Source organism: Podarcis gaigeae, assembly GCF_964106915.1.
Source record: "Podarcis gaigeae genome assembly, chromosome: 8".
Lineage (NCBI taxonomy): Eukaryota > Metazoa > Chordata > Lepidosauria > Squamata > Lacertidae > Podarcis > Podarcis gaigeae.
The window spans coordinates 7,724,251-7,751,240 of NC_139684.1; the positions used below are offsets into that span (position 1 = coordinate 7,724,251).

The 26,990-nt window shown below is 47.7% G+C and overlaps 1 protein-coding gene across 6 annotated transcripts; it reads right to left on the minus strand.

Annotated features, from left to right (window-relative positions):
* Nucleotides 1–225: 225 nt before the first annotated feature.
* Nucleotides 226–15,024, minus strand: PHETA1 (PH domain containing endocytic trafficking adaptor 1). Of its 6 annotated transcripts, none has more exons than XR_014567609.1 (4): nucleotides 14,799–15,024; nucleotides 11,850–11,970; nucleotides 1,302–5,457; nucleotides 226–1,214 (listed from the first exon to the last, which is right to left on the minus strand). XR_014567609.1 is itself a non-coding variant. In XM_083753421.1 (4 exons), exon 4 carries the CDS (start codon nucleotides 5,443–5,445, stop codon nucleotides 4,639–4,641), a length of 807 nt encoding a protein of 268 aa, XP_083609547.1. In that variant the 5' UTR covers nucleotides 5,446–5,457; nucleotides 9,990–10,104; nucleotides 11,850–11,970; nucleotides 14,799–14,993; the 3' UTR covers nucleotides 226–4,638. The 6 variants fall into 6 exon arrangements, 4 of the variants coding, with proteins under 4 accessions (XP_083609547.1, XP_083609544.1, XP_083609546.1 ...); XR_014567610.1 differs by lacking the exon at nucleotides 14,799–15,024 and adding an exon at nucleotides 9,990–10,104 and having other exon boundaries at nucleotides 11,850–12,275; XM_083753421.1 differs by adding an exon at nucleotides 9,990–10,104 and having other exon boundaries at nucleotides 226–5,457; nucleotides 14,799–14,993.
* Nucleotides 15,025–26,990: the final 11,966 nt, after the last annotated feature.

Consider the following 26,990-nt stretch of genomic DNA (forward strand, 5'->3'; position numbering starts at 1 on the left):
CTCGCCAGCTCACCCAGCCTCTCGCCTTGTTTTGATTTGCTCTGGGAACTCGGAAGCAATTTCTGACTGGCTGCAAAATGTTTACACTTGTGGTTTTTATCTGGACCGGAAAAGGGCTTCGAGCAAAGCACACAGGCAGCTCGGGCGTGAATTGGACACCCTCGACTGTGCTTGGAGAGGCTCCTTGGGTTGTGAAAGAGGAAAACACAGGCACAACATGTTGGGTTTTGCACCTCAATTGTTCAGTGTAAATCTTTAATTCTGTTTCTTAATCAGAAATATGATACAACACTAGGTGCTTGCCATGACAGCCCCAAAGCACAAGTATCACCTGTGAAAATGAGGTGCCAAATTACAGCTCCAGGGGAGTGCAAAGGGTTCCTCTGGGTAGCATCCATCTGTCTGAGGCAGCCATTCACAAACAGTACCAAATTTAAACAGGTTTCGAAGGAGAAACAAGAGACATTGATGAACAATCTCAAATTCAGTTCACATCTTTGAATCAGCTTTTTTTTAAGGGCTCACAAAAGTTCAGCAGCATTTTAGTGCACATTTCTCCCAGAATACATATTTTTCATGTGATATTCCCTAATACACATTTTTGTATGTCACTTTTATCAATGTATGCATTTTCTTTGGCACACTTTTCCCTTAAGTTATTTTTGTACATATATTTTGGTTGGAGAACTGCACCCCCAAATTAAGAAATGCACCATTTCAAAATAATAAAAATACAGGTGTCCCAGGTGGTTGCAGGAATACTTTGTGTCCCAGGTGGTTGCAGGAAGCATGAATTAGCTAGGTCTGCATTAAAATGCAAACCAAACCTAATTTCTCTTCCATCCCCAACACTTATCCAAAGATTCCTCAAGGCCCTAGTTGAGGGAACAGAAAGCCACGGCAGTGAAATCAAGTTCCAAACTGGTTTTCCCTTGTTGTGCAAATTCTCACTGCATGACTTGTCAGGGAATGTGACTGGCACAACTTCCAGGCAGCTCAAGGGGACTTGACGGAAATGAATTGTCACATCCAACCTGCAACTAGCACATTGTTTGGACACGGCAATGAATTTGGAATCACTGAAAGCAAGACGGCAAGATCTAGCGAGGAAGGTTGTGCCCACAGGAGAATGCTCAAGCATAAATGATCGCAAAGGGGGGGGGCGCAGAAGACTTAACTTTTGCCATAGTGCCAGCCTTTGCAAACATGGCACCCTCAGATGTTTTGGACTGAAGTCCCCAGCCAGGATGCTGTTGTAGCCCAAAACATCTGGAGGGTACCAAGTTGGTGAAAGCTGGCACAATGCACTAATTGCTTCCTGCTGACTCTTGTGGCTGGCGATAGGTAACGGTAAAGGGACCCTTGACCATTAGGTCCAGTCATGACCGACTCTGGGGTCATCTTGCTTTATTGGTCGAAGGAGCCGGCGTACAGCTTCCGCGTCATGTGGGCAGCATGACTAAGCTGCTTCTGGCGAACCAGAGCATCACATGGAAACACCGTTTACCTTCCTGCCAGAGTGGTACCTATTTATCTACTTGCACTTTGACGTGCTTTCGAACTGCTAGGTTGGCAGGAGCAGGGACCGAACAACGGGAGCTCACTCCGTTGTGGGGATTTGAACCACCGACCTTCTGATCAGCAAGTCCTAGGCTCTGTGGTTTAACCCACAGCGCCACCCGCGTCCCCCTTGGCTGTTGATATGCATTCTCCTCTTTCAGTGGCAAAAATATGCCCTCTGTCCTTAAAGAGCTGCCTGCACTTTCGACACAAGGCATCTCCAAACCTGCCTCCAAGCACCGGGCACCCAGCGTCCCACAGCTGCAAGCTGGGTTGTTGCAAGGAAGCCTGTCCTTGTCTCCCCTTTTCTTTTTGAGAAGAAACCCCACCCAAGACCTTAGCTGTGGAGCTTTTCAGAAACCCACCGGCAGGTTCAATCCCTAAGCACAGGTAGGTCTGCAAACAGACCCCTGCTTGAAACCCCCAGAGCGCAGCTGCTAGTCCGTGCAGGTAATGCTGAACTAGACGTGATCAGTATTAGCTCGTAAGCTGCATCCTATTTTCGTTTGCCTAAATGCATTTTTTAGGACAGTACCAACCAGAAATGCAGAGGACGCCTCCTTCCCCTATCCCATAATGCAAGATCGGAGGCGGACAAAGGGATGCACATATTCTGTTCTATTTTTACAGTCTGTGGTAGCTGAGTTCATCAGAAGGAAGCAGGAACAGAGAAGTGATAGATTATATATACCCACGGGAACACATAAACAAAGCTGGTTTCACAGGAACCCCACTTCACACAAACCTAACTCGAGGAACAGCTGTAGAAGAAAAGCCCAGACTGGGAAAATAGCTCAGGAGGTGTCTTTTTGGCTGAAGTTCGAAAATGACTGCCTGAAAGAAATGGCATTTCTTTCCTCTTTCAATCACTTTTACCAATGCAATTTCCCACGCTGCATTGCGCTGCCATTTGTAAACGTGAAAAGCAGGAACGTGATCTCTGGAGAAGGTCCAAGGTTCAGTCTGTAGCAATTCCTGATAAGGCCCAGGGAGCCTGTGCCTGAAATACTTGATAGCCACTCCAGCTTGGACAACATGGAACGAGATGAACCAGTGATGTGGTTTGGAGCAAGACAGCTTCCTATGCTCCTATTTCACTCAGCTCCTTATCAACAGCCATGAGGCCTAGGAACTTACTTCATTTTGAGGAGAAGAGCTGTAGTCCAGTGGCAGAGCTAGACAGGTCCCTGGTTCAACCCCCAATATCTCCAGGTAAGGCTGGGAATGTCCTTTGTCTGAAACCCTGATACTCTAACCACTATGCTATGCTGCCTCTCCCTCTCTAGCAATGAAGAGTAAAGGAGAAATGAACATACACAAAGCTGTCCCTCTTGTTTCCTCATCACGAGAGCCAGCTGAGCATCCCCTGTGCACACACACAAAACATGTACATTTTGGGGCAACTCAACTCCTTTTCTGTAAAATGAGATCGCAAAGATTCCCTCTCAGCGTTGTCATGATGGCTCTAGTTCAAGAAAGATTCTTTGCCCTTCAAAGGGGCTTTATAAAATGGTAAATGGGGTGGTGGTCAAGGCAGAGGAAATATTTTACAAAAGAAAGGGGAAACTTCACAAGTTAACAGAAGCAGTGCAGACAACAGGTTGGAGCAAACAAAGGTTGCATCCATCCACACTGCTGTTCATTCAATTTCCACGACATTTCCTTAACTGCTGGGTTCTGCATTACATTTGAGCTTTCACTCAATGTAAAAGCTACTTCCGGAATCATAGCATAATATGGAACAAATATAGCACACATTTCCATGTTACCTGCAGAAGGATTTTTTCCTGCAAGCAAATGAATTTTTCTGTATCACAGATAGCAGAGAGATGAGCGCTAAACTCCCTCCATATTCCACTATATTTCAGAAGTGCCTTTTATGTCATGCAAAAGCTGGAATATGATACAGAAATTAAGAGTAATGGAAATATTAGGAAAATTGGAACTAACTGCTGGGTGAATGCAGCCTAAGTGCTACTCAGAGTAGACCCCTTGAAATTAAGGGCCCCAAGTTAAGTCGTGTCCATCCATTCCCAAAATGTCTCCCCTGAGCAGGACTAGCAATGGATGCAGCCCAGTATTTTTCTATGGCAGGACACAGACTTTTTTCTTCCGCAAATAAGCACAGCCTGCTCCTTGCATATTCCAGCCGTGTCTGAATCATTAACCATGCATCTTGGGTTTCGATTGTCAGAGCACCAGGGGAAAAAATTGACAGCTGCCCTTTATTTCAGACTCTTAGTGGACGTTCCCCCAAGGTCATATTTGGGGGGGGGGGGAGGTTGAGTATTAAACCCATTTACAATTGTAGTGTAACCGTAGTCTTAACCCCACTTAAACCAGTGCCATTCAAAGGTGAAACTGAGTTAAGAGGAGCATGCAGAATGAAGGGTCCCCGAAGGCCTCTCACACACCTGTATGCTCAGGTGCCTCTACTTTAACCAACGACAAACCAGGAACCCCCAACACCTGACAGTGCTTGATGCAAGATGGAAGAATCCCAGGAGGCAGCAAGTAAAACAATGGCGACCTTTTCCAAACCAGCCCCGCCATGATGTCAGAACCAGGATGGTCCGTGTAGATGTCTCTGCCTTCCCTTTGGTGGAGAGCTGGCCCAAACCATCTGATCCCACGGCTTAACCTGGTCAGAATGCTCTCCCACCGCCCCAAACTGTGCCCAACCCAGTGTTTGGTAACAGCAGAAATCTGTCTCTATGGCAGAAGCCCCTGCCAGGAAGGAGAGGAGGACCACGGTAAGAAATGTCAACACCTCTGACAGTGGTTCGAGTCTGGCCTGGGTGGTGGTGACAGCCAGTATTAAAGTCAGATCCCTTTTCATCATTAACAAGCTGAGGCTTTCTAGGTGCAAAAGGGTGGCAAGTCTTTTCCAGGAACTGCACGGAGAGGGGGAACAGGAGCGGAAAAGCAACTGGCCCAGGTTTTAAAGGCAATGGGAAGATTTGAGCTGGCGCAACGGCAGGCAGAGAGCAGAGTTTCCAGGAGCGGAGTGTTATCTGCAGCAGCCAAGGTCTCCATTTATTGGCCTCTCCCAAGGTGCCCCCGCTGCCAAGGAGCCCCTCACACCCCTCCATCCTTTTGTCCCTCCAGCCATGCCCTTCTCAGCTCCAGGACTTCCCTTCCATACGAGTCATGGAGTCTGGAAAAGCAGCTTGGGCTGCCAGGGCCCTCTGAACTACAGGAATTGCCCGAGAGAGCCCTCCTTCGAGGAGGCAGCGGTGGGGGCTTCAGACCCCCATCAAAGCTGTCCTCCCCACAGGTCCTGGTGCTCCAGGAGTTGGCTTGGGGGTACCCCGCCGGCAGGCTGGTTGGGCCTTCGGAGTTGTACCAAAGGGCGCAGCCATTTTCTTTCGCCGGAATGCAAATCGGGACGGACGGCTTCTCCGGGAGCAAGTCCTGTGAATTCAGCGCCATTTTGTTCTTCCGGTAAAGCGGCGCCCTCCGCTGGACCCGGTGGCAGCCGGAAGAGGCCTTCTGCATTTCCTCCAGCTGTTTCTCCAGCTCCCTCACCAGCAGTCGCAGGTAGCCAAAGCTGGCGCGAGAGAGGGCCTTGACCCAGCTCTCCATGGCGGCCTGGCTCTCCGCCGCCAGGACATAGGTGCGGGACTTGGCGCAGTCGAAGCGGATGGCGAAGGCAAACTCTTCCGTGGACTCGCACAGCTCCACGGTGCAGCCCTCCAGGATGACGACCCCCACCGGCTCCCGGCTCTCCCGGTCCTCAAAGTAGAAGAGCATGTTTCCCCTCAGCACGAACCAGCGGCGGTGGTAGGCCGTGTTCCTCTCGCCCTTCTTGTAGAGGAAGCCGGCGTTGTCCGCCGGGGCGTCGCAGGTGGCGTAGAAGGCCAAGCTCCGCTCGTTCAGCTTCATGTTTGCTCGGACCTGGAAACGAGGAGGGAAATAAGAGGGAAAGAAAGGCTGAGGCTCCCCAAGGCCATAACCAACCCCTGGCAGGAACCAGGAGATCTATCAGGCCTGGAACCCAGGAGATGTTGGCTATTTTGAGCCCTCTTCTGGAAGCACAAAATGGCCGCAGCCTCCGCCCCATGTAGCTGAAGAGATTCAGGAGAGGCAAGAGCGCTTAGTTGGAACTATGAAATTTTGCTCCCACAGTATATAGCAACGGTCACGACTGGGGTGGCTTTGAAAGGCGTGCGGGCAAATTCGTGGAACTTTTTTTTTCCTATTTTATTTTTTACCAACCACCAAAACACAAACAGTGAAACCCCCCAGGTGTCGTGATACATTGGGTATACAATATTCAATAATATCCATATTCAATAATATTCAATAACATATTCAGTTTAACCATATGTACACTTCTATATACCTTAACACTCCTCCTTCCACAAGGTTTATTTAACTTTTAACATTTTAATTGCCCCAAATTGTTCAAACCTACTCAAATAATTCAGTATCTTCTCAAAACAATCCTCCTCTTTACTTAACACTACTGGTTGTAATGACTATGCGCTATTCCAGCACTGGGGAACTAACTGCGAGCATCACAAGTCGGGAGAAGGCTATTGATCTCGGGTCCTCGCTTGCGGGATTCCTACTGGGGCACCCAGTTGCCCACTGTGGGAACAGGATGCTGGGCTAGTTAGGTCCCCTTTGGCCTGATCCATACACTGGGCTCTTCTGGTGTTCATTCATCCCCTCCAACACTTCTGCCCTGCCGGTGCCCAAATTTCAGGTTGAATTTCACAAACGTTGTCCCCCAGCTCAGCTTCCCCGCCAGGATTCTTCCTAAACTATTTATTGCCAAATAAGGTAATAACCTCTGGAGTTAAGGTGAGCACACAAGTTCAAAGGAAATCAGTATATCAGGCCATCCCCACATCTCAACTTACTGCCAAGAGTTGCAGCTGGTCGTTTAGGTAGCTTTCCTAACCCTGGGCTGCTCACACAGCTGTGGTCTAAGGTCTTGCAAGGGAGCTTTGCAAAGGATTAGACTGAGTTATCTCACTGCTCATGTAGCAGAGTTTCTTAATTGCAAGAATTTATTATTGTTTTTAATTTTATGTTCAGTTTTCAAACGTTCGCAGATTTCAAAAGTTCACCTTACAATCACATACTTCAAATACAAATACATATTAGACTCCCCCCCCCCCTTGTGGTTTCTTGTCCTATTTAAATTTTTAACACTGCATTTTCCACTTTACTCCATTTTTAGGTTATCCGGCAATTTACCTTGAAAATAATTTTAACTGCTTAAGTTAACCCTACTAATGCACTTACTTGCATACCATAATTTTTCAGATATTCCAAAATTGTTCCCCACTCTTTAATTATTATTTTCCCCCTCGTGGCTTCTTATTACACCTGTTCTTAATTCCAAGACATTAGCTCCTTTTGTCAGCAAGTTAAACAGGTAAAAGGTAAAGAGACCCCTGACCATTAGGTCCAGTCGTGGACGACTCTGGGGTTGCGGTGCTCATCTCGCTTTATTGGCCGAGGTACAGCTTCCGGGTCATGTAGCCAGCATGACTAAGACGCTTCTGGCGAACCAGAGCAGCGCACAGAAACGCTGTTTACCTTTCCACTGGAGTGATACCTATTTATCTACTTGCGCTTTGACGTGCTTTTGAACTGCTAGGTGGGCAGGAGCTGGGACCGAGTGACGGGAGCTCAACCCGTCGCGGGGATTCAAACCGCCAACCTTCTGATTGGCAAGCTCTAGGCTCTGTGGTTTAACTCACAGCGCCACCCGTGTCCCTCAGTTAAACAGGAGGTGCATAAATTAAAACGTTTCTAAAAAATGGAGCAGAACAACTTTTTAATTTGGTGCTCACACACACAAATCCTGGCAGTGAACAGCAACTTAAATCAGATCACATTAGCTGAAAAAATGCAGGTGACGATTTTGAGGTGAGGTGAGTAGAACAATGATGAGCACACTCAGCCCCTCACGAGGCCAGGGTGTGACACCTCCAAAATCTGCACGCTTCCTCTAAATACCACCAGCATTTTCAGATCCGCACTTCTGAAGCCCACCCCATATAGCTGTGTTAACTGATCTTTTAATCTTTCTTATAAATTTTTATTCACCCATTATCTATCCTTAATTAAGTATTCTATGTATATGTTGTGGGACGCAGGTGGCGCTGTGGGTTAAAGCCTCAGCGCCTAGGACTTGCCGATCGAAGGGTCGGCGGTTCGAATCCCTGCGGCGGGGTGCGCTCCCGCTGCTCGGTCCCAGCGCCTGCCAACCTAGCAGTTCGAAAGCACCTCCGGGTGCAAGTAGATAAATAGGGACCGCTTACCAGCGGGAAGGTAAACGGCGTTTCCGTGTGCGGCTCTGGCTCGCCAGAGCAGCGATGTCACGCTGGCCACGTGACCCGGAAGTGTCTCCGGACAGCGCTGGCCTCTTGAGTGAGATGGGCACACAACCCCAGAGTCTGTCAAGACTGGCCCGTATGGGCAGGGGTACCTTTACCTTTACCTTTATGTATATGTTTAAATCTACGTTTGGTTCTAGCTCCTATTTATTTAATAATTATTCGCCGGATTCATACTGTTATGCTATTTATGTATATGTTTAGTCTATGCTGGTCTATGACCGTAATAAAGTACTTGACTTGACACCACCAGCATCTCCGCATTGTCTGCTGGGCAATTGTGCATATAGCAACTTGGTGACCCGGGGGGGGGATGTGGATGTGACTGACAGCTGTTTCCAGGATCGAAAAAACAAAGAAGCAGGAAGCTCTTCAATGCCAATTCACTTCCTCTATTCTAATCTTAGCAGTTTTTGCTAACACATTTTAAAAAAAAAAAACAGAAGGAAAGAAAGAAGGAGGAAAAGGTTTTGACTACTGAGAAAGTTGCTAATCGGGTCAAACAACTCATCCTGCCCTCCTGGTGCTGAGTAACTCTCCTGAGGATGTGCTCCCTTCCAGCCATCTCCTTCCCCATCTTGCCACTGCATTTTCTGAGGTCATTTGCTTTTAAGGAGGCGTTGGGAGGGTTCTAATGTTATCTCCCGCTTGGACTACTGCAATGCGCTCTACGTGGGGCTACCTTTGAAGGTGACCAGAAACTGCAATTAATCCAGAATGCGGCAGCTAGACTGGTGACTGGGAGTGACCGCCGGGACGACATAACACCGGTCCTGAGAGATCTGCATTGGCTCCTAGTACGTTTGCGAGCACAATTCAAAGTGTTGGTGTTGACCTTTAAAGCCCTAAATGGCCTCGGTCCAGTATATCTGAAGGAGCGTCTCCACCTCCATCATTCTGCCCAGACACTGAGATCCAGCACTGAGGGCCTTCTGGCGGTTCCCTCATTGCGAGAAGTGAGGTTACAGGGAACCAGACAAAGGGCCTTCTCGGTAGTGGCGCCCACTCTGTGGAACACCCTCCCTTCAGATGTGAAGGAAATAAGCAGCTATCTTATCTTTAAAAGACATCTGAAGGCAGCCAGGTTTTTAATATTTAATGCTGTATTGTTTTTAACACTTGATTGGAAGCCACCCAGAGTGGCTGGGGAAACTCAGCCAGATAGGCGGAGTATAAATAAATAAATAATAATAATAATAATAATAATAATAATAATAATAATAATAATATATGTTTATCCACTCCATTGTTTCAAAGAAGCCCTTCCTTGTTCACAGAACATTGGAGAACATAAAAAGAGTCTTAAGGCTGGATCAGGCCCAAGGGGGCCCACATAGTCCAGCATCTTCTTCCCACGGTGGCCAACCAGATGCCCCATGAAAAAACCCGCAAGCAGGACCCGGGTGCGAGAGCGGCACTCTTTCCTCCTGCGGCTCCAGCAACTAGGATGCAGAAGCATTTATTGTCTCCAAGCCATGGAGGCAGAGCTCAGCCATCAGGGCTAGGAGCCACCTGTAGCCTCGTCATGAATTTGTCCATGTGGGCATGTTCAGGGAGGCAGGAGAGGATATATTGTTTATTAATATCCTTCCTATCTTGCGCTAGCAAGTTCTTTTACTTAGCAGAGTTTTACATTCCCCTTTTAAACGCACAGTGGATAGCTGGTTGCAGGCTTGTTTAAGGCTCTCACTACTAGGTTCCTGGTAAGTTCCCTTATATCCCTCTTAAAAGAATAAACATGCCACAATCTTGTTTAAAGTGTATAAAAGAAGTTTACTCATATCAGTTCACAGTGGGATCCCTGAAGGCAGACTTAGTTAAAGATATATACATGTGGATCTATCCATAGCTGTCAATGTTTCCCATTTTTTAAGGGAAATTCCCTTATTCCGAGTAGGATTCCTCTCAAGAAAAGGGAAAAGTTGACAGCTATGGATCTATCCCGTATGGGGAAAATCCCAGTGTCCTCTGTTGGCTGAAAGCTGAAAGGGCATTTCTAGCTAAAAAGCTGCTCTAACAACAGATAAAGTCAAAGAGAGAGAGAATGTGCTGCGTGTCTCATCCTTTTGTTACCTGGACAGGTGATGTCACGCCCACATTGAGTCACACGCAAAGGAAGGATGTCCCAGCCAGGAGGAAACAGGAAGTTTTCGACTGGCTGGACCAAACATTCCCCCGCATGTCCACTCTAGGAAAACAAGGAATGTTGTACTTGACTGCTTCTTACGTATCACATCCCACAGTCCAACCCTCTTCTATGTTTTCAGCTTGTTTTATTTTAACTGCGTAAGCAGTCTTGAGTCCCAAACTGGGGGAAAGGCGGGATATAAATAGCACAACACAACATGAGGTTGGAGGGCCATGTGTCAGGGATTCCTACATTGCGGTGGGTTAGATCTGGGCTGCATCAATAGGAGTATAGCATCTAGATCAAGGGAAGTAATAATGCCACTGTATTCTGCTCTGGTCAGACCTCACCTAGAGTACTGTGTCCATTTCTGGGCACCACAGTTCAAGAAGGACACTGACAAACTGGAACGTGTCCAGAGGAGGGCAACCAAAATGGTCAAAGGCCTGGAAACGATGCCTTATGAGGAACGGCTAAGGGAGCTGGGCATGTTTAGCCTGGAGAAGAGGAGGTTAAGGGGTGATATGATAGCCATGTTCAAATATATAAAAGGATGTCACATAGAGGAGGAGGGAGAAAGGTTGTTTTCTGCTGCTCCAGAGAAGCGGACACGGAGCAATGGATCCAAACTACAAGAAAGAAGATTCCACCTAAACATTAGGAAGAACTTCCTGACAGTAAGAGCTGTTCGACAGTGGAATTTGCTGCCAAGGAGTGTGGTGGAGTCTTGAAGCAGAGGCTTGACAACCATATGTCAGGAGTGCTCTGATGGTGTTTCCTGCTTGGCAGGGGGTTGGATTCAATGGCCCTTGTGGTCTCTTCCAACTCTATGATTCTATGATTCTATGATTCTAGGCCTTTCCAATTTTGCAGTTCCATGATCCAAAGCTAAATCGAAAGTTGTCGTTTTCCATGACTCTATGTGGTGGTGATCAGAGGGCACCGCTCTGTCCCTGCCGCCTCTATTATGCAAGCCCTACCTGCCTGGCATAGACAATCAAGGGTGGCAAGAGGGTTGTGCTTCTAAAGGAGGACCCTGCTGGGCTCAAGCGCACCTCCCAGAATCCATCACGGTCAGTGAGTGTTCCTGACAAGCAAGGTGGATGTAGGAAGAATCACCTGAAGCTAAGAAGTGCAGGAAACCAGAAGCTGCCCTCGAACCAGCCTTTCGGCCAATGATGCATATAACCAATGGTTGGGAATGATGGGGCTTGTAGTCCACCAACATCTGCAGGGCCACATCTGGATGTTCGTCCCACCCCAGAACAAATCCCTGCCATGCTTGGGACTAATCTTGCTCAGTCCAAGGACCAAAGACTGAAAATGGATGCAGTCGAAGCAAAATATATATATCTATATGCTCCCTTTTCTCCAGTAACAGCACAATCTTAACCATTCCCACTCAGAGGTCAGTCCCTACCAAGTTCAACAGGGCCTACTCCCAAGAAAGTGCAATTGCAGTTTTATTGATTCCTATGGTAATATTAGCCAATTGAATTATGACATCATTAAGAAGCTATTTTATCAATTTATCGCTTTTATAAAAGTATATACACCCTCCCCCACCGCTGTAAGATATTGACTCGATTCCTCCCTTTTCTTCTTTCTCCCATAGTTGTCCATCTCCTTCCATAGTCACTACCTTTGACAGAAAAAAGAATTGCTGATTTACCTGGGGCAGATGTTATTTTAGATGTGAAAAAAGGTATTTACTTATTTTATCCAAGTACTTAACAAAAGCCCCAGGTAATAACATTCCCTCTTTGTAAGAGAAAGTCCCGTTGAACTGAAAGGGGTTTACTTACATGTAAATATCTGTCATCAAGGCTGAGAAGCTGCAAAATGGGAAGGAACTTCTTTGAAACGGGGGGGGGGGGGAATCTGGATTTTCTTGCTGGTCACAGGCGCCTCACTTTAAACTTGGCTCTGAGAAGGCAATAAGAGAAAATTTCAGTTTTCACAATGGAAAGGCAATGTTTCATCTCCATCCAGACAACCCAGGATGTAAAAGCACCAGGCATGAGGATATGCAGTCATCGGTGTGTCAAACGGTTAAGCAATGGGCACCAGGCATGAATCTATCGCCAAAGCTGTGCATATTTGGGTATGTCTACCAAACATTAAGCAATCTTAGGACAGCGGTTGTCTTCTTAGGAGGAATCACCTTGGAAGAGATATCTGTCTCCGACTTGCACACCAGATTCCAGAGTCCCAGATTCAACTCCCAATGGCATCTCCTGGTAAGATATCTTGCCCACCAGTGTGGACTACTCTGAACTATATGGATCAACGACCTGAGTCTTCCAAAGGCAACTTCCTGTGTACCGTATTTTTCGCTCTATAAGACGCACCAGACCACAAGACGCACCTAGTTTTTGGAGGAGGAAAACAAGAAAAGAAATATTCTGAATCTCAGAAGCCAGAACAGCAAGAGGAATCGCTGCACAGTGAAAGCAGCAATCCCTCTTGCTGTTCTGGCTTCTGGGATAGCTGTGCAGCCTGCATTCGCTCCATAAGACGCAGACACATTTCCCCTTACTTTTTAGGAGGGAAAAAGTGAGTCTTATAGAGCAAAAAATACGGTACTTGCTGGGCTGCATGATGGTGTCTGTCACACAGCAGCAGCAGACACAACTTCAGGAGAGGAATCTTCTCCCACTGTGGAAGGGAAGTCGTCTTATCTAAGATGGCACTGGTGGTCCTTTGAGAAGAGGCATTCTCTCTTTTAAAAAAATTAAAATTCCACAATAAATTTATTATGAGAAGAGGCACTCTCACCCAGGAAGAAAGAGGTCCCTCAAGATGCCACCTGCTGCAACGGTTGCCCAGCCCCATCCTCTCACCCCTTCAACACTGTCATTTTACTCACAACACTGTCATTTTACTCACATGCAAACTTAGTTTTCCATCTGTGAAAACTTGTGCAATTAATCAACTTAGTTTTCTTTTCACCAGGTGACCCTCCTAATTAACCTTTCCTCGCATGGGTACTTAATATGGACTTGTTACAGATAGGTAGCCGTGTTGGTCTGCCATAGTCAAAACAAAAAAATTCCTTCCAGTAGCACCTTAAAGACCAACTAAGTTAGTTCTTGGTATGAGCTTTCGTGTGCATGCACACTTCTTCAGATACCTGAAGAAGAAGTATCTGAAGTATCTGATACCTGAAGTATCTGAAGAAGTGTGCAAGCACACGAAAGCTTATACCAAGAACTAACTTAGTTGGTCTTTAAGGTGCTACTGGAAGGAATTTTTTTTGTTTTAATATGGACTTGTTACTCCTTAGCACCCCTTAACCAACAAACCCCCCGTTGTACTCGCAGGTGAGCCCGAAATCTCTCCATGCAGAGATGAAGCTAAACTGTCAAATACCACCAGGATCCGACCGCCTAACCCCGTGACCTCCAAGCTAGCCTGCTGGTCTCCCCAGCAGTGTTGAAGCGAGACCCAGTTGCCAGTCCAGTTAGGACTGGGAGACTCCCGTCCTTTGAGAACGCAAGGAAAAGCCCTGCATGAATCAGGCCCATAGCCTATCAAGTCTAGCATCTCAAAGCCACCAACCAGGTGCCTGTGGGAAGCCAGCGAGCTGAATCCAAGGACAATTCTCCCCACCTGTGGCTTCCAGCCACTGACATTCAGAATCATTTCTCCCTCGGACCACAGAGCCAGATTGCCCTCTTGTCCACGAATCTTTCCTCCAAGTGCATTTCCTCTGCTCTCTGACCTCTATTTCTGGAATGATAATATTCCATGATCACCCTCCTTCGTTTGAGGTTGGTGGTTAAGACCCCTGCGCCACACTGGCCTGATCTGTGTATCTACTAAAAATGTACAAACATTATATATTAATATCAACACTAATAATAATAATAGGGACGCGGGTGGCGCTGTGGGTTAAACCACAGAGCCTAGGACTTGCCAATCAGAAGGTCGGCGGTTCGAATACCCGCGACGGGGTGAGCTCCCGTTGCTCGGTCCCTGCTCCTGCCAACCTAGCAGTTCGAAAGCATGTCAAAGTGCAAGTAGATAAATAGGTACCGCTCCGGCGGAAAGATAAACGGCGTTTCCGTGCGCTGCTCTGGTTTTGCCAGAAGCGGCTTAGTCATGCTGGCCACATGAACTGGAAGCTGTACACCGACTCCCTCGGCCAATAAAGCGAGATGAGCGCCACAACCCCAGAATTGGCCACGACTGGACCTAATGGCCAGGGGTCCCTTTACTCTTTACCTAATAATAATACAGTGATACCTCGGGTTAAGTACTTAATTCGTTCTGGAGGTCTGTACTTAACCTGAAACTGTTCTTAACCTGAAGCACCACTTTAGCTAATGGGGCCTCCTGCTACTGCTGCGCCACCAGATCCCAATTTCTGTTCTTATCCTGAAGCAAAGTTCTTAACCTGAAGCACTATTTCTGGGTTAGCGGAGTCTGTAACCTGAAGCGTATGTAACCCGAGGTACCACTGTAATAATAATAATAATAATAATAATAATAATAATAATAATAATAATACTTCTATTGTCCACCCTTCACCCTAAGGCCACAGGAGGGCCGGCTGCAGCTCCAAATCACAGTATTCAAAACAGTTTTAAACAGCTGGCAATCGCATATACGCGTACACGCAAGGCACCCAGACCCTGCCCATGCCCACGTGCCCCCTGCCCCAAGGTCCCCTGCGCCCCTTCCCCTCTCCTGGGGGCGTGTCGCGGGAGGGAAGGGGAGCCAAGGGGACCCCCCCGCCCCAGTCGCGAAGCTTGGCCCCCGCACCTGGAGGCGGAGAAGGAGAGGCGTGCGCCCCTTGGCCATGTGCAGAGCGCGCGCCCCGGTGGCTTCTCGCCGGGCCCCTCTCCTTGCCGGGCGCAGGCTCTCCGCTCGCCAGCCGGGCAGCTCCTTTTGTCCGGCGGGGCTGGGCGCTGCGCCCTGGCCCGGCCGCCTGCGGCTCCGCCTCCGCCTCCGCCTTCTCCGGGCTGGCAAAGAGCCTCGCCGCCGCCGCGCTCCGGCCGCCCCTCGCCTTCCGCTTGCCGCCGGGGGCGCTTGGGCAGCTGCGCTCAGCATTGGGGAGGGGCGCGCAGTGGAGGTGGTGGGTGGGGGGCGTCGCTTGCTGCTCTCTCTCTCTTTCAAATGTCATTCCTATGTTTTAGATCATGGGTAGGCAAACTAAGGCCCGGGGGCCGGATCCGGCCCGTGGACGGTCCGGGAATCAGCGTGTTTTTGCAGGAGTAGAATGTGTCCTTTTATTTCAAATGCATCTCTGGGTTATTTGTGGGGCCTGCCTGGTGTTTTCACATGAGTAGAATGTGTGCTTTTATTGAAAATGCATCTCTGGGTTATTTGTGGGGCATAGGAATTCGTTCATTTCCCCCCCCAAAAATATAGCCTGGCCCCCCACAAGGTCTGAGGGACAGTGGCCCGGCCCCCTGCTGAAAAAGTTTGCTGACCCCTGTTTTAGATCAGGGACAGCCACCATGGCACAGATGTAAACAAGGTATAGGTATTCACTGCCTTGTAGGACATCTGTGGGGGAAGAAAAGGATTAGGACTAAACCAGGGGTAGGCAAACTAAGGCCCAGGGGCCGGATCCGGCCCAATAGCCGCCTAAATCTGGCCGCGGACAGTCTGGGAATCAGTTTTTACATGAGTAGAATGTGTCCTTTTATTTCAAATGCATCTCTGGGTTATTTGTGGGGCATAGGAATTCGTACATTCCCCCCCAGAAAAATATTGCCCGGCCCCCATCAAGGTCTGAGGGCCAGTGGCCCGGCCCCCTGCTGAAAAAGTTTGCTGACCCCTGTTTTAGATCAGCAACAGCCACCATGGCACAGATGTAAACAAGGCAAATGTATCCACTGCCTTGTAGGACATCTCTGGGAGAAGAAAAGGATAAGGAGTAAACCCTACAGAAAACCAGTTTGGATGGCACTTTGCATATGCTTTCTGCAGCTGAGCTGGTGCCAAATATATCGCTCTGCATTCCTTTGAACCACATCAGTGAGGCTTGTGGTCTGGGCAGCTCAGGACCCCCAGACACAGACCCCAGGTTTGTGTCCTGCGTTGTGGGAGGGGGGTCACTTTGGTGCCGGTTAAAGCCCTGGTTTTCCCAGTAGTGATGTATGGAAGTGAGAGCTGGACCATAAAGAAGGCTGATCGCCGAAGAATTTATGCTTTTGAATTCTGGTGCTGGAGGAGACTCTTGAGAGTCCCACGGACTGCAAGATCAAACCTCTCCATTCTGAAGGAATACAGCCCTGAGTGCTCCCTGGAAGGACAGATCCTGAAGCTGAGGCTCCAAGACTTTGGCCACCTCATGAGAAGAGAAGACTCCCTGGAAAAGACCCTGATGTTGGGAAAGATGGAGGGTACAAGGAGAAGGGGACGACAGAGGACGAGATGGTTGGACAGTGTTCTCGAAGCCACAAACATGAGTCTGACCAAACTGCGGGAGGCAGTGGAAGACAGGAGTGCCTGGTGTGCTCTGGTCCAGGGGGTCACGAAGAGTCGGACACGACTAAATGACTAAACAACAACAAGGCAGCGGTTAAACTTCGCCCCCGGAGGTACACTCCACTGTCTCTCGAGACAGGCAAATGCCAACAACAGCAATATATTTGTGTGTGCTTAAATCCACCTTAGAGGGGGATGCCCCCTTCCCAATTAACATACAATGCATTACAGCAGCAATGCTGAATTCATTAATCAGCTCGAGAACACGGGCACACACCCCAAAACCCACACATCCCACTTTCTAAAATACTCCCAAATACATCATATATATATATCTCACCCTTGATCAAGAGACTACAGGGCAATTGACAGCATAAAACACAAAACACTTAATATAATAATAGAAAAAAGGGGTGGGAAGTCTTTGTCATTTTGCCCAGGTGACCTTGGTGGGTAGGAAGACATTTTATTTTACTAGCTTTGTCTGGTACATCAGCTATGGCTGCATCAAGGATCCCTTGGCTGCTGTATTCCATGCCTTGGTAACCTGGAAGCTGGATTGCTGCAATGCTCTCTGTGTGGGGCTGCACTCGGGGTCTGGTCTGGAAGCTCCAGCGGGTGCAGAGCGCAGCTGCCCAATTGCTGATGGGGGCATCGGGTGAGGGACATGGGGCTCCCTTGCTTTTTTCTTTCTTTTTTTTAAAAAATCATTTTATTGGTTTTGCAAATGCAAAGTTATAAACAAAGAAACCCTTTTGTGCATAGCTGTCAACTTACAGTTTTGAAAGTAAGGGACCAGCAACCTCGAAAATAAGGGATCAGCAGCCAAAATAAGGGATTTTCTGGGCACAGGTATGTTCAATTTCTGAGCCCCTCCGAGCCAAAGGCAGAAAGTCCAACCAGCAGCCAAACGAAGCCTCATCAATAAGGGACAGCAGCGGGACATGGCGCTGGGATAAGGGACTGTCCCGCCAAATCAGGGACGCTTGACAGCTATGCTTTTGTGTCTAAAAAACACTCCCATTGGCTCTATCAATGGACGTCTGCTTGATGAGGTTACAGTGTTCCTCAATTTTCGGCGTCTTGGGGATGGGGTTTGGAGTTGGAGATGTATAATTCGTTTGGGGACAACTTAAGGTAACTAAGCCATGCTTTGATCCTGCCTTGTCATACATCAATGGGGACTGCGTTTGCAGATCTGGATCTATGCATTTGAATGAGCCTCCCATCTTCCTCTTATCCACTAAGCAGTTAGGGGATATGGGCCACAAATGTAGTCCCTCCGATGTCTCATTGTGTTCGTTCTTCTTGATTTCTGTTCTTATCCTCGGGTTACATACGCTTCAGGTTACATACACTTCAGGTTACAGACTCCGCTAACCCAGAAATAGTGCTTCAGGTTAAGAACTTTGCTTCAGGATGAGAACAGAAATTGTGCTTCGGCAGTGCAGCGGCAGCAGGAGGCCCCATTAGCTAAAGTGGTGCTTCAGGTTAAGAACAGTTCCAGGTTAAGAACGGACCTCCGGAACGAATAAAGTACTTAACCTGAGGTACCACTGTATTTCACAACTAAAACCTTTCTTTTCATCTGTCTTGAAAACATCATTTAATTGGTGAAACTGTAACCAATGGGACTCCTTTCCTGAAGCATTTGCACTCACTGGCTGCCCACCTAGTGCCGAGCCAGTCTCAAGGTCCTTGGGTCAGCATGCAACAGTTTGAGCCTGAGATACCTTAAGAGCCACCTGAGCTTTTATACCCCCGCTTCATCACAGATTATCCAGAGGAGGGTCAGCCAGGTCATGGAAGCCCAACAGAACTCAACTGGAAGTTGGGCATTTTGTGTTGCTGGTTCCAGACTGTGGGAGACCTTTAAAAAAAAATGTCAGCAGTCTTTGCAGGTGTTGCCAGCCAGTATAATGATTAACTGTACTGTTTTAGTTTTGTGCTTTCAGCATTGCACACAGTCCTAACAGTTTGTGCTACGGCTGTACAGAAATGCTTTTTTAAAATAAACAAATTGTTGGGGAGGCAAGGAGAAGTGGAGCTTGTTGGGCCAGGTGGAAAAGGGCAGCGTGTGGGAAATGAGTCAGTAATCACCAGGAATCACAGGATATTGAATACCATTTGGAAAAGGAAATCGGAAAATGCGAGTGGAGGGAATGAATTGGCTTGTTTGAGCCCCATACAGCTTATCATAACAGTATTCTGGCTGCCTGGAGCCCTGGCCTCACTCAAGGACAGAACAGAGCTGGTGTCAGAGGCTGACACTAGCAGCGAGTCAGGTGAGATATCTGTGGAGGCTGAGAGACTACTGTTAACGGAGAAATCCGAGGGCTCCCTTGCAGTGGCGTAGCGTGGGTTGTCAGCACCCGGGGCAAGGCAAGTAATTTGTGCCCCCTAACCCGTGGATTTGCGCCCCCTAACCCTAACCCCCAGATGTTGCGGCCGGTGCGGCCGGCCCCCCCTGCACCCACCACGCTACGCCACTGCTCCCTTGGACAAAAAAACAAGGACACCAGCCAGGAATACCAGAGCAAAACAGCAGCCAGTAGACTTGGTCTTTATTGAAAACTGTTGAGACAGGACTCCCACCTGCCACCAGGTGAAACAAAATGGAAGCCCAGAACAAAAGAAGACCCCAACTTTTATTAGTTACTAATCCCCCAAACTACACCCCTAAAACTACATCACAAAAAGGAGGGGTTGAGGGAGGTGTTGTGGTGGTAACCTGAGTGTCCTGTCACCTGGCTGGTTCCCCATTTCCCCCTCCCCATGAGTACTTTCCAGGTGACAAAGGGGAGCTTGCAGTTTCCTGCCCCCAGAGGGAAGAGCTGATCATTGTCCTTTGTTCCAGTCGGTGCTGAATCCACTCCTATATGCAAGTTCTTTGTGACCTTGAAGGTCTTCTGTCTAGGACCATCAGGGTTGGCATAGCAACTGGGCAGGGCTCCTGTGTATGTGCTGGTATGCTCAAGGGATTATGGCTGCCCTGTATCAAACCTTCCCCATTTTGTAGTCCTTCCTTCATGGAGTAAAATAAAAGTGGAACGGTGCAGATCCGATGTGTGGTTGATTTTCTATGAATTTATAACAGAAGCGTAGCATATGTTGTGTGTGAGTGTGTGTGTGTGTTGAGTTTGTACAAACTGAATGATGGGGGGGGGGGTTCTGCAACACTACTAAGGGAGATACAACTGATGAACGCCATGGGCCCCTCCAGCAACTCACAATCGGACACAGTCTGTTGAACCCCTTTGCATGCAACCGGCAGAAATCAACAGACACATTTCATAACTATAGAAAGCAGAGAGAGAGAGAGAGAGAGAGATACGCATCTGCAGGCCATCTCAGTCAGTGCTGCTGAAAGTGCAGCAACTTTGGGCTCAAACTCTTTCCATTCCAGCTGGTCTTTACATAACATCCGTAACTAAAAAAACAGTGCCTGTGCTTACATTTTTCCTCAAGCCTCCTAATCCCTTTTCTTCCTGTGTCATGTCTAGATTGTTAGCCTGAGAACAGGGAGTGCCTGAGAGCCTTTTTTCAGCAGAGAGGTTAAAAAAAAAGGGGGGGGGGACTTAAACTTTGAAAAAGTTTCTGCAGGTGACTGGTTTTGTTTTGTTTTTAAAAATAATTTGTATTGAAGGGTTTTATGTTACAAAAAAACAATACAGCCATACTACCACTAAATATAATTAAGAAATAAAAATTACATACATCGATATTTAGTTTGTTATTTGCTATTTGGCGTCTTATTTCTTATTTTGTTTTGTTTTTTAAAGCAAACAAATGTGGGCTCCAACATGATCAGCCTTTGCAGCTGCATACAGGCCCAGCCCAACTATTAGGCAAAATGGCAACCTCAGATGGCAGGTGGGTGGAAAGCAACACTGAGTTTAATTGGAGACAGAGATGCCTCCTTCAGCCCCACTGAGATAGTCTGCTGCTTTTGGATTTGGTGCAATATGTGATCCCATCACCAGATTTGAAGATTCAGCTGTCCTGTCAGGTTAGCTTCTGTATGTGGAAGCAAAATGTCTTGAACTGCCCTTGGCTGCATCTCTATCTTCCTATATACATAAAAATGTAAGGTTGTCGTCACACAGCCCCCATTGGATGTTTGGTAGTGCTGCACCACAGTCCTGGATTTCTGTGAAGGAATGGGGTTGGAAAGGTGAAAAGCAAGCTTCGTAGTTGCATGAGGTGAGAAGGGGAAGCTCTAGAGGGTTAATGTGGGGGGGGGATGGCAGTGGGGTTGGTGGGCAGAATGAGCAGGGGCACAGCCCCTAGTAATGGTATTAGGAGTGATATGATGGCAGTTGCATAAACTTTTGGATCAACGCTAAACATAAGTAAGGTCCCCTCATTTTGGTTCCGGGAAAAACACACCTTTTGCTCCCAGTCTGTTGATGAACTACAATGATGATCTATGAATGTGACTTCATAGAATCATAGAGTTTGAAGGGACCCGAAGGTTCTAGTCCAGCCCCCTGCAATGCAGGAATATTCAGCTGTCCCAGATGGGGATCAAACCTGCAACCTTGCCATTGTCAGCACCACACTCTTAACCAACTGTGCTATCCAGGCTGACTTTTTCTGCACAATATTTCTTTTTTTCCCCTTCCAATTTGTATAAATAATTTTTATTAATTTTCCAACATACATTTATAATATCCAATCTAAATTTATCACATATTTTCTCTTTTGAACTTCCTTCAGCCTCTCTAACAATCATCCATTATTCCATTTTTCAGTTACACATTTCCTAATTTTTATATTGCAATTTACATACCTTCACCCTATTATTTTTCTTCAACACAATATTCCTCAATCATTCACAGAGCTTCTTGAAATCCCACTAGCGTTGTTTGCTCATCACATATACATTTCAAATAATCTGAAAATTTTCCCCAATCTTCGATGAACTTTTGGTCTCTTAACTCTTAACACACTCTTAACCAACTGCGCTACCCGGGCTGACTTTTTCTGCACGATGTTTCTACTGCTGCTGTTGGGGATTGCTTTGTGCATGGATCGATTTATTTTTAATATTTTTATTGGATTTTATAATTTTATGTAGCTAAAACTATAAACAATAAGTAAGGCATAATTGTGCATTATTGAAACAAATTGCATATTGTCAGGACTGCCTCTAGGTCCCAGCTCACAGAGGACCAACGCCCGGTTGATGTAATGTACAAAAGTCTTTATTGAAGTTTAGTTTCCATTTCAAACCCCAGAGCGCGCAGCCCTACGTCTAGACTCTAGATCGGCGAAGTCCCCTCTGAGTCACTATCCCTTCCGCACCAGTTCAAGATCCTAGCCCGGCTCCACCTCCTGCGCTGTTCCTTCCTCCTCTGGGTCCTTCTGCCCCCTGGGGTTTCCTCCTTCCTGGACTCTTCTGATGCTGACCCCCCTGAGTCTTGCCCTTCCTTCCGGCGGGCTTTAGGACCTGGCTCCCTATCCGGGCTCCCTGCTGTGCCGCTCGCCTGTACATTTGAACTTGGCACGCGCGCCCAGCCGGTAACCTTCCTCCTGACCGTTTCCCCGCTCTCCGATGTGGGCGTGGTCAAACCTGACTCATCTCCTCTCGCTGGTGGTGAGAACACTGGTCCCGATTCCTGGGACTCCCCCTCCCTACTGCACTCTGGTGGGGAAGCTGGTCCTGATTTCCAACTGCTGCTCAGGGAGTCCCCACTGGCCCCTTCCTCCTGGGGTTTTCCCCCTGGAGCCCCCCTTGCCCTGGCCATCGGCGCTCCCTTCTGTGAATCTTCCGATTCACTGGAGAGGCTCGTGGAATGACTCTGGCCACTGTCACTGCCTCCACCCCACTCGGATTCCTCCTCCTCACTCTCCATTTGCTCCCCCTCCTGTGTCTCTGCTCCTGAACCCCTGACACATATGTTTTTCTGCAAATGTGTTTGTATTCTAATGTTTGCCCTGCTCTCTATTTACTTATTTTTTCCCCACCTGAATAAAGTTGTGAACGTAAATTACGGACCCGCTGTATGTATTTGTGGTACATTTTCTGATAGTTTCCGTTTGCTCAGAGCAATCATGGTGGCGGCCACCAGGTGGCGCTTGAGCTTTGTTTATTTACAAACTCTGTCCTCTGTAGTTGGTGGTTGGTGGGGTTTCTGGCGCAACTTCTTATTTTAGTCATTATAATTTAAAGGTAAAGGAACCCCTGACCGTTAGGTCCAGTCATGGCCAACTCTGGGGTTGCGGCGCTCATCTCGCTTTATTGGCCAAGGGAGCTGGCGTACAGCTTCCGGGTCATGTGGCTGGCATGACTGGCAAACCAGAGCAGCGCACGGAAACACCGTTTACCTTCCCGCCGGAGAGGTACCTATTTATCTACTTGCACTTTGATGTGTTTTCGAACTGCTGAGTGGGCAGGAGCAGGGACTGAAAAACGGGTGCTCACCCTGTTGTGGGGATTCGAATCGCCGACTTTCTGATCGACAAGCCCTAGGCTCTGTGGTTTAACCCACAGCGCCACCCGCATAAATTATTATTTACATGTACGCAAATGCTTTACGCTCACTTCACTCTAAAGACAGCATACGAATGCTGCAAACTGTAAACCTGCCCTTGCAAATTCTCACTTCTTAAGAGAGGAGTGGGTGAGATTATACACTCAAAAAGAAGGGGGAAAGTGCCAAAAAAAACAGCAACACACGATGAAAACAACCTTTTCCGCACAGCTCCTCTTTCTCTGGGGGGTCACGGTGGCCTCTTGTTCTTGAAACACAGGAGTTGGAATGGCAGCTGTTTTCCTTGGAATTTTGAGTTATTTTTAGGTTGTGCCTAACGCATGGAGAAGGCGTGAGGTTTGCTCTTACTGCTGGCTGCAATGTTGCTGCAGACTCTCGCCCCTGCTCTTCCCACTGGGCTGAGGCGGAAGGGCCCCCTGACCGTCCCTTGCTGAGTAACCAAAACGATCAAGGGGTGGAGCGACTCCCCATAGCGAAAGAAAGCCCGGCTGCATTGTTTGGGACTTTTCAGTTTCGAGAAAAAGAGACAAGGGCTTGCCCTTTCTCCCACTCTTTCCAAGTACACTTTAAAGCTCCATGTCTGACCTCCCCTTTTTTTAGTCCACATTTTCCCCTACAAAAACCTGCTGTTTAAAGCTGAATTGGAGCAAAAGCAAGTGAAAAACCTGAATTGATGTTTGCTCTGATGATGATGATAATTACAGTGGTACCTCTGGGTGTGAACAGGATCCGTTCCGGAGCCCTGTTCGCATTCTGAGTAGAATGCACCGCTTCTGTGCATGCCTGTGATGTCATTTTGAGCATTTTGCGCATGCGTGAGCGGCAAAACCCGGAACTAACGTGTTCCGTTAATTCCGGGTCGCCGCGGAGCGTAACCTGAAAACGCTCAACCCGAAGCACATTTAACCCGAGGTATGACTGTATTAGGGATGCGGGTGGCGCTGTGGGTTAAACCACATAGCCTAGGACTTGCCAATCAGAAGGTTGGTGGTTCGAATCCGCGCGACGGGGTGAGCTCCCGTTTCTCGGTCCCTGCTCCTGCCAACCTAGCAATTCGAAAGCACGTCAAAGTGCAAGTAGATAAATAGGTACCACTCCGGCGGGAAGGTAAACGGCGTTTCCATGCGCTGCTCTGGTTCGCCAGAAGTGGCTTAGACATGCTGGCCACATGACCCGGAAGCTGTACGCCGGCTCCCTCGGCCAATAAAGCGAGATGAGCGCCGCAACCCCAGAGTTGGCCACGACTGGACCTAATGGTCAGGGGTCCCTTTACCTTTACCTATGACTGTATTATTATTATTATTATTATTATTATTATTATTATACCTCACCGATCTGGCTGGTTTCCCCAGCCGCTCTGGGAAGCTTACAGCACACATCAGGGGCGCCGACTTATAAAAAATATTGGGGGGGCCCATACCGGGGTCCTCGCCACAAGATCCTGGCTGCGGGGCGCAATTCGGGAGGGCTCGGCTGGCCGGGCCCAGGCCCGCGGGGCTCCTCCGCGCTCCCCTCCCCCGGCCGGGCGGCGCCTGCAAAGGCTGCGGGTTCCGCTGCACCTCCGTCTCTCTTTCCACTGGTAGCGAGAGCGGGTGGGAGGAGGCCACCCGGGAGCCGGAACCGGGCACCAAATAAGGAGAGCGGGGCGGGCCTGGATACTGGCCTTGTTTGGCGCTTCCCCTCGGCCGGCGGCCCAGCCAAACCCATGGCGGCGGCGAGGCGATGCCCGCGCAGGGGGGCACCCACCCCTCGGCCCCCGCCCGGCGCTGCCGCCCCAGCACCTGCCCGCTCCTCCCAAGGGGCCTCCTCTCCCTCCTGCCTCTTCGCAGCAGTAATATAATTTTCTTAAATTATTGGGGGGGCAGAGCCCCCCCAAACGAATTTTTGAGGAGGCTCGGGCCCCCTCAGGCCCCATGGAGTCGGCGCCTATGGCACACATCAAGAATTATAAAACATCAGACATTAGAAATTTCCCAATACATGGCTGCCTTCAGATGTCTTCTAAAAGTCAGGTGGTTGTTTATTTCCTTGACATCTGACGGGAGGCCGTTCCAGGGCGGGCACCACTACCGAGAAGGCCCTCTGCCTGGTTGAACACTAAAGAGTGAGTTTTTGTGGGGAAAGCTCTGGACCAAAAAACACACCCACCACTCAGTGTTTGCACTGCAGGGGGTTGGACTAGATGACCCTTGCGGTCCCTTCCAACTCTACAATTCTCTGATTTGGACACAGGCCTTTACAACGTGGCCATGTGCCTGGAAAGGTAAATGTGGATAATCTCTTCCAGGTGTCGTGATCGAGAGGGATAATGGCGCTGCCTTGCCTGGAGAAAGCAGACAGAGAAAGGTTTTTCTCTTTCTTCTCCCAAATATGTCCACAAGGCAGCAGGTACAGACTTTTCCTTGGGGTTTGCTCCTGAAGCCTTTCTCATGAACGAGTGTATCTGTGTTATAAGAATTTTTTTTTAAAGATATTTATTAAAGTTTAACAATTACAAAAAAGAAGAACAGACAGTAATAATAAAAAAGATTACAATACTTCAAAAATAAAGGAAAATACAATACTAAAAAGAAAAAGAAAAAAGATAAAACCCAATAATAATAATAATAATAATAATAATAATAATTTATTATTTATACTCCGCCCATCTGGCTGGGCCTCCCCAGCCACTCTGGGCGGCTTCCATAAAAGCCAAAAATACAGTAAAATATCACACGTTAAAAACTTCCCTGAACAGGGCTGCCTTAAGTGCCTTAACACTACAGTTAAACAATAACATTTAAAAACAATAACATCCAGTATTTTCATATCTTTATCTTTCATTTACTTAATTCCATGACTTCCTCGCGCCTCCTTTTTTGTATTCTTAATTCATAATTGTTTCAGCAAGTCCTTTCCCTCTTTCTCAGATTTTGTTTCATAATTTATCTTAACGCAATTTAACCTTAAATTTTACACTTTAACCCATTAACAAAACATTTTAACTTAATTCTTTATAACCTTTCTGCTAAGACCATGTGAGTTCATTCCAGCATCTTTCTAACATTCATTAATTTTACAATGTTTTTTTGAATATACTTTAAAATTTTTCCAATCTTCTTCCATCGACTCTTCTCCCTGGTCTCAGATTCTGCCAGTCATTTCTGCCTTTTCCATGTAGTCCATCACTGTGTTATAAGAATTTTAAGGCCTTAGATATGTAATAAATCTTCATAAATGTACCAAGCAAACACGTACATAAATATATAAGCCACATGTCTGAATCCCCACAGAAAAAAAGTCCTGAACAAATTGACCTTAAATATTTCTCTGCAAGGTCAAAGTGGGAAACCTCCCCATTATCTCTTTCCTCACAAATCCTGTCTTAAGGGCACATTTAAGATATGAATAGGGTGTGAGCCTGTGACCTGGCTCAGGAACTGAGTATTTATCATTACAAAAGACTGGCCGGGCTCCCGAGCATATCCAATCAAGTAAGCATTAACAGATAACCTGACAGACAGGAGGTAAACAATGCACTCAGATTTCTGCTGTAGACCTCTGTTATTTTCTCCTACCAATAGGGAACCCACTTAAGGACTCTATATGGGCTCTTGGATACTCCATAAGGGGGGGGAGAGCAGATTTTTGTTTACAACATCTGCAAGGCAATGGAGGTTTAATAAACGAAAATCTGCCCTTGTTCCCTTATGGGGGACACAAGAGCACTCATAGAGTCCTTTGTAGGTTCTCCATCAGTCGGAGGAAAAAAACAAAGACCAACAGAGAATATTGAGAAGCAAAGCAGTTTGTAAGCCTGATCTTTTATTGAACTGTTGCAACAGGGTGCTCCCCTCACACGCAGGAAAGGAGGAGGACCCAGAACCAATGTGTGTCCGCCCTTATATAGATATTTTAAATTGCCCACCTGGGAGTCCAAGACCACCACCAGAAACATCATACCTACATCACAGAAGGGGTGTAGCCCAAGCCCACCCCCTAGGTACATCATACCTACATCACAGAAAG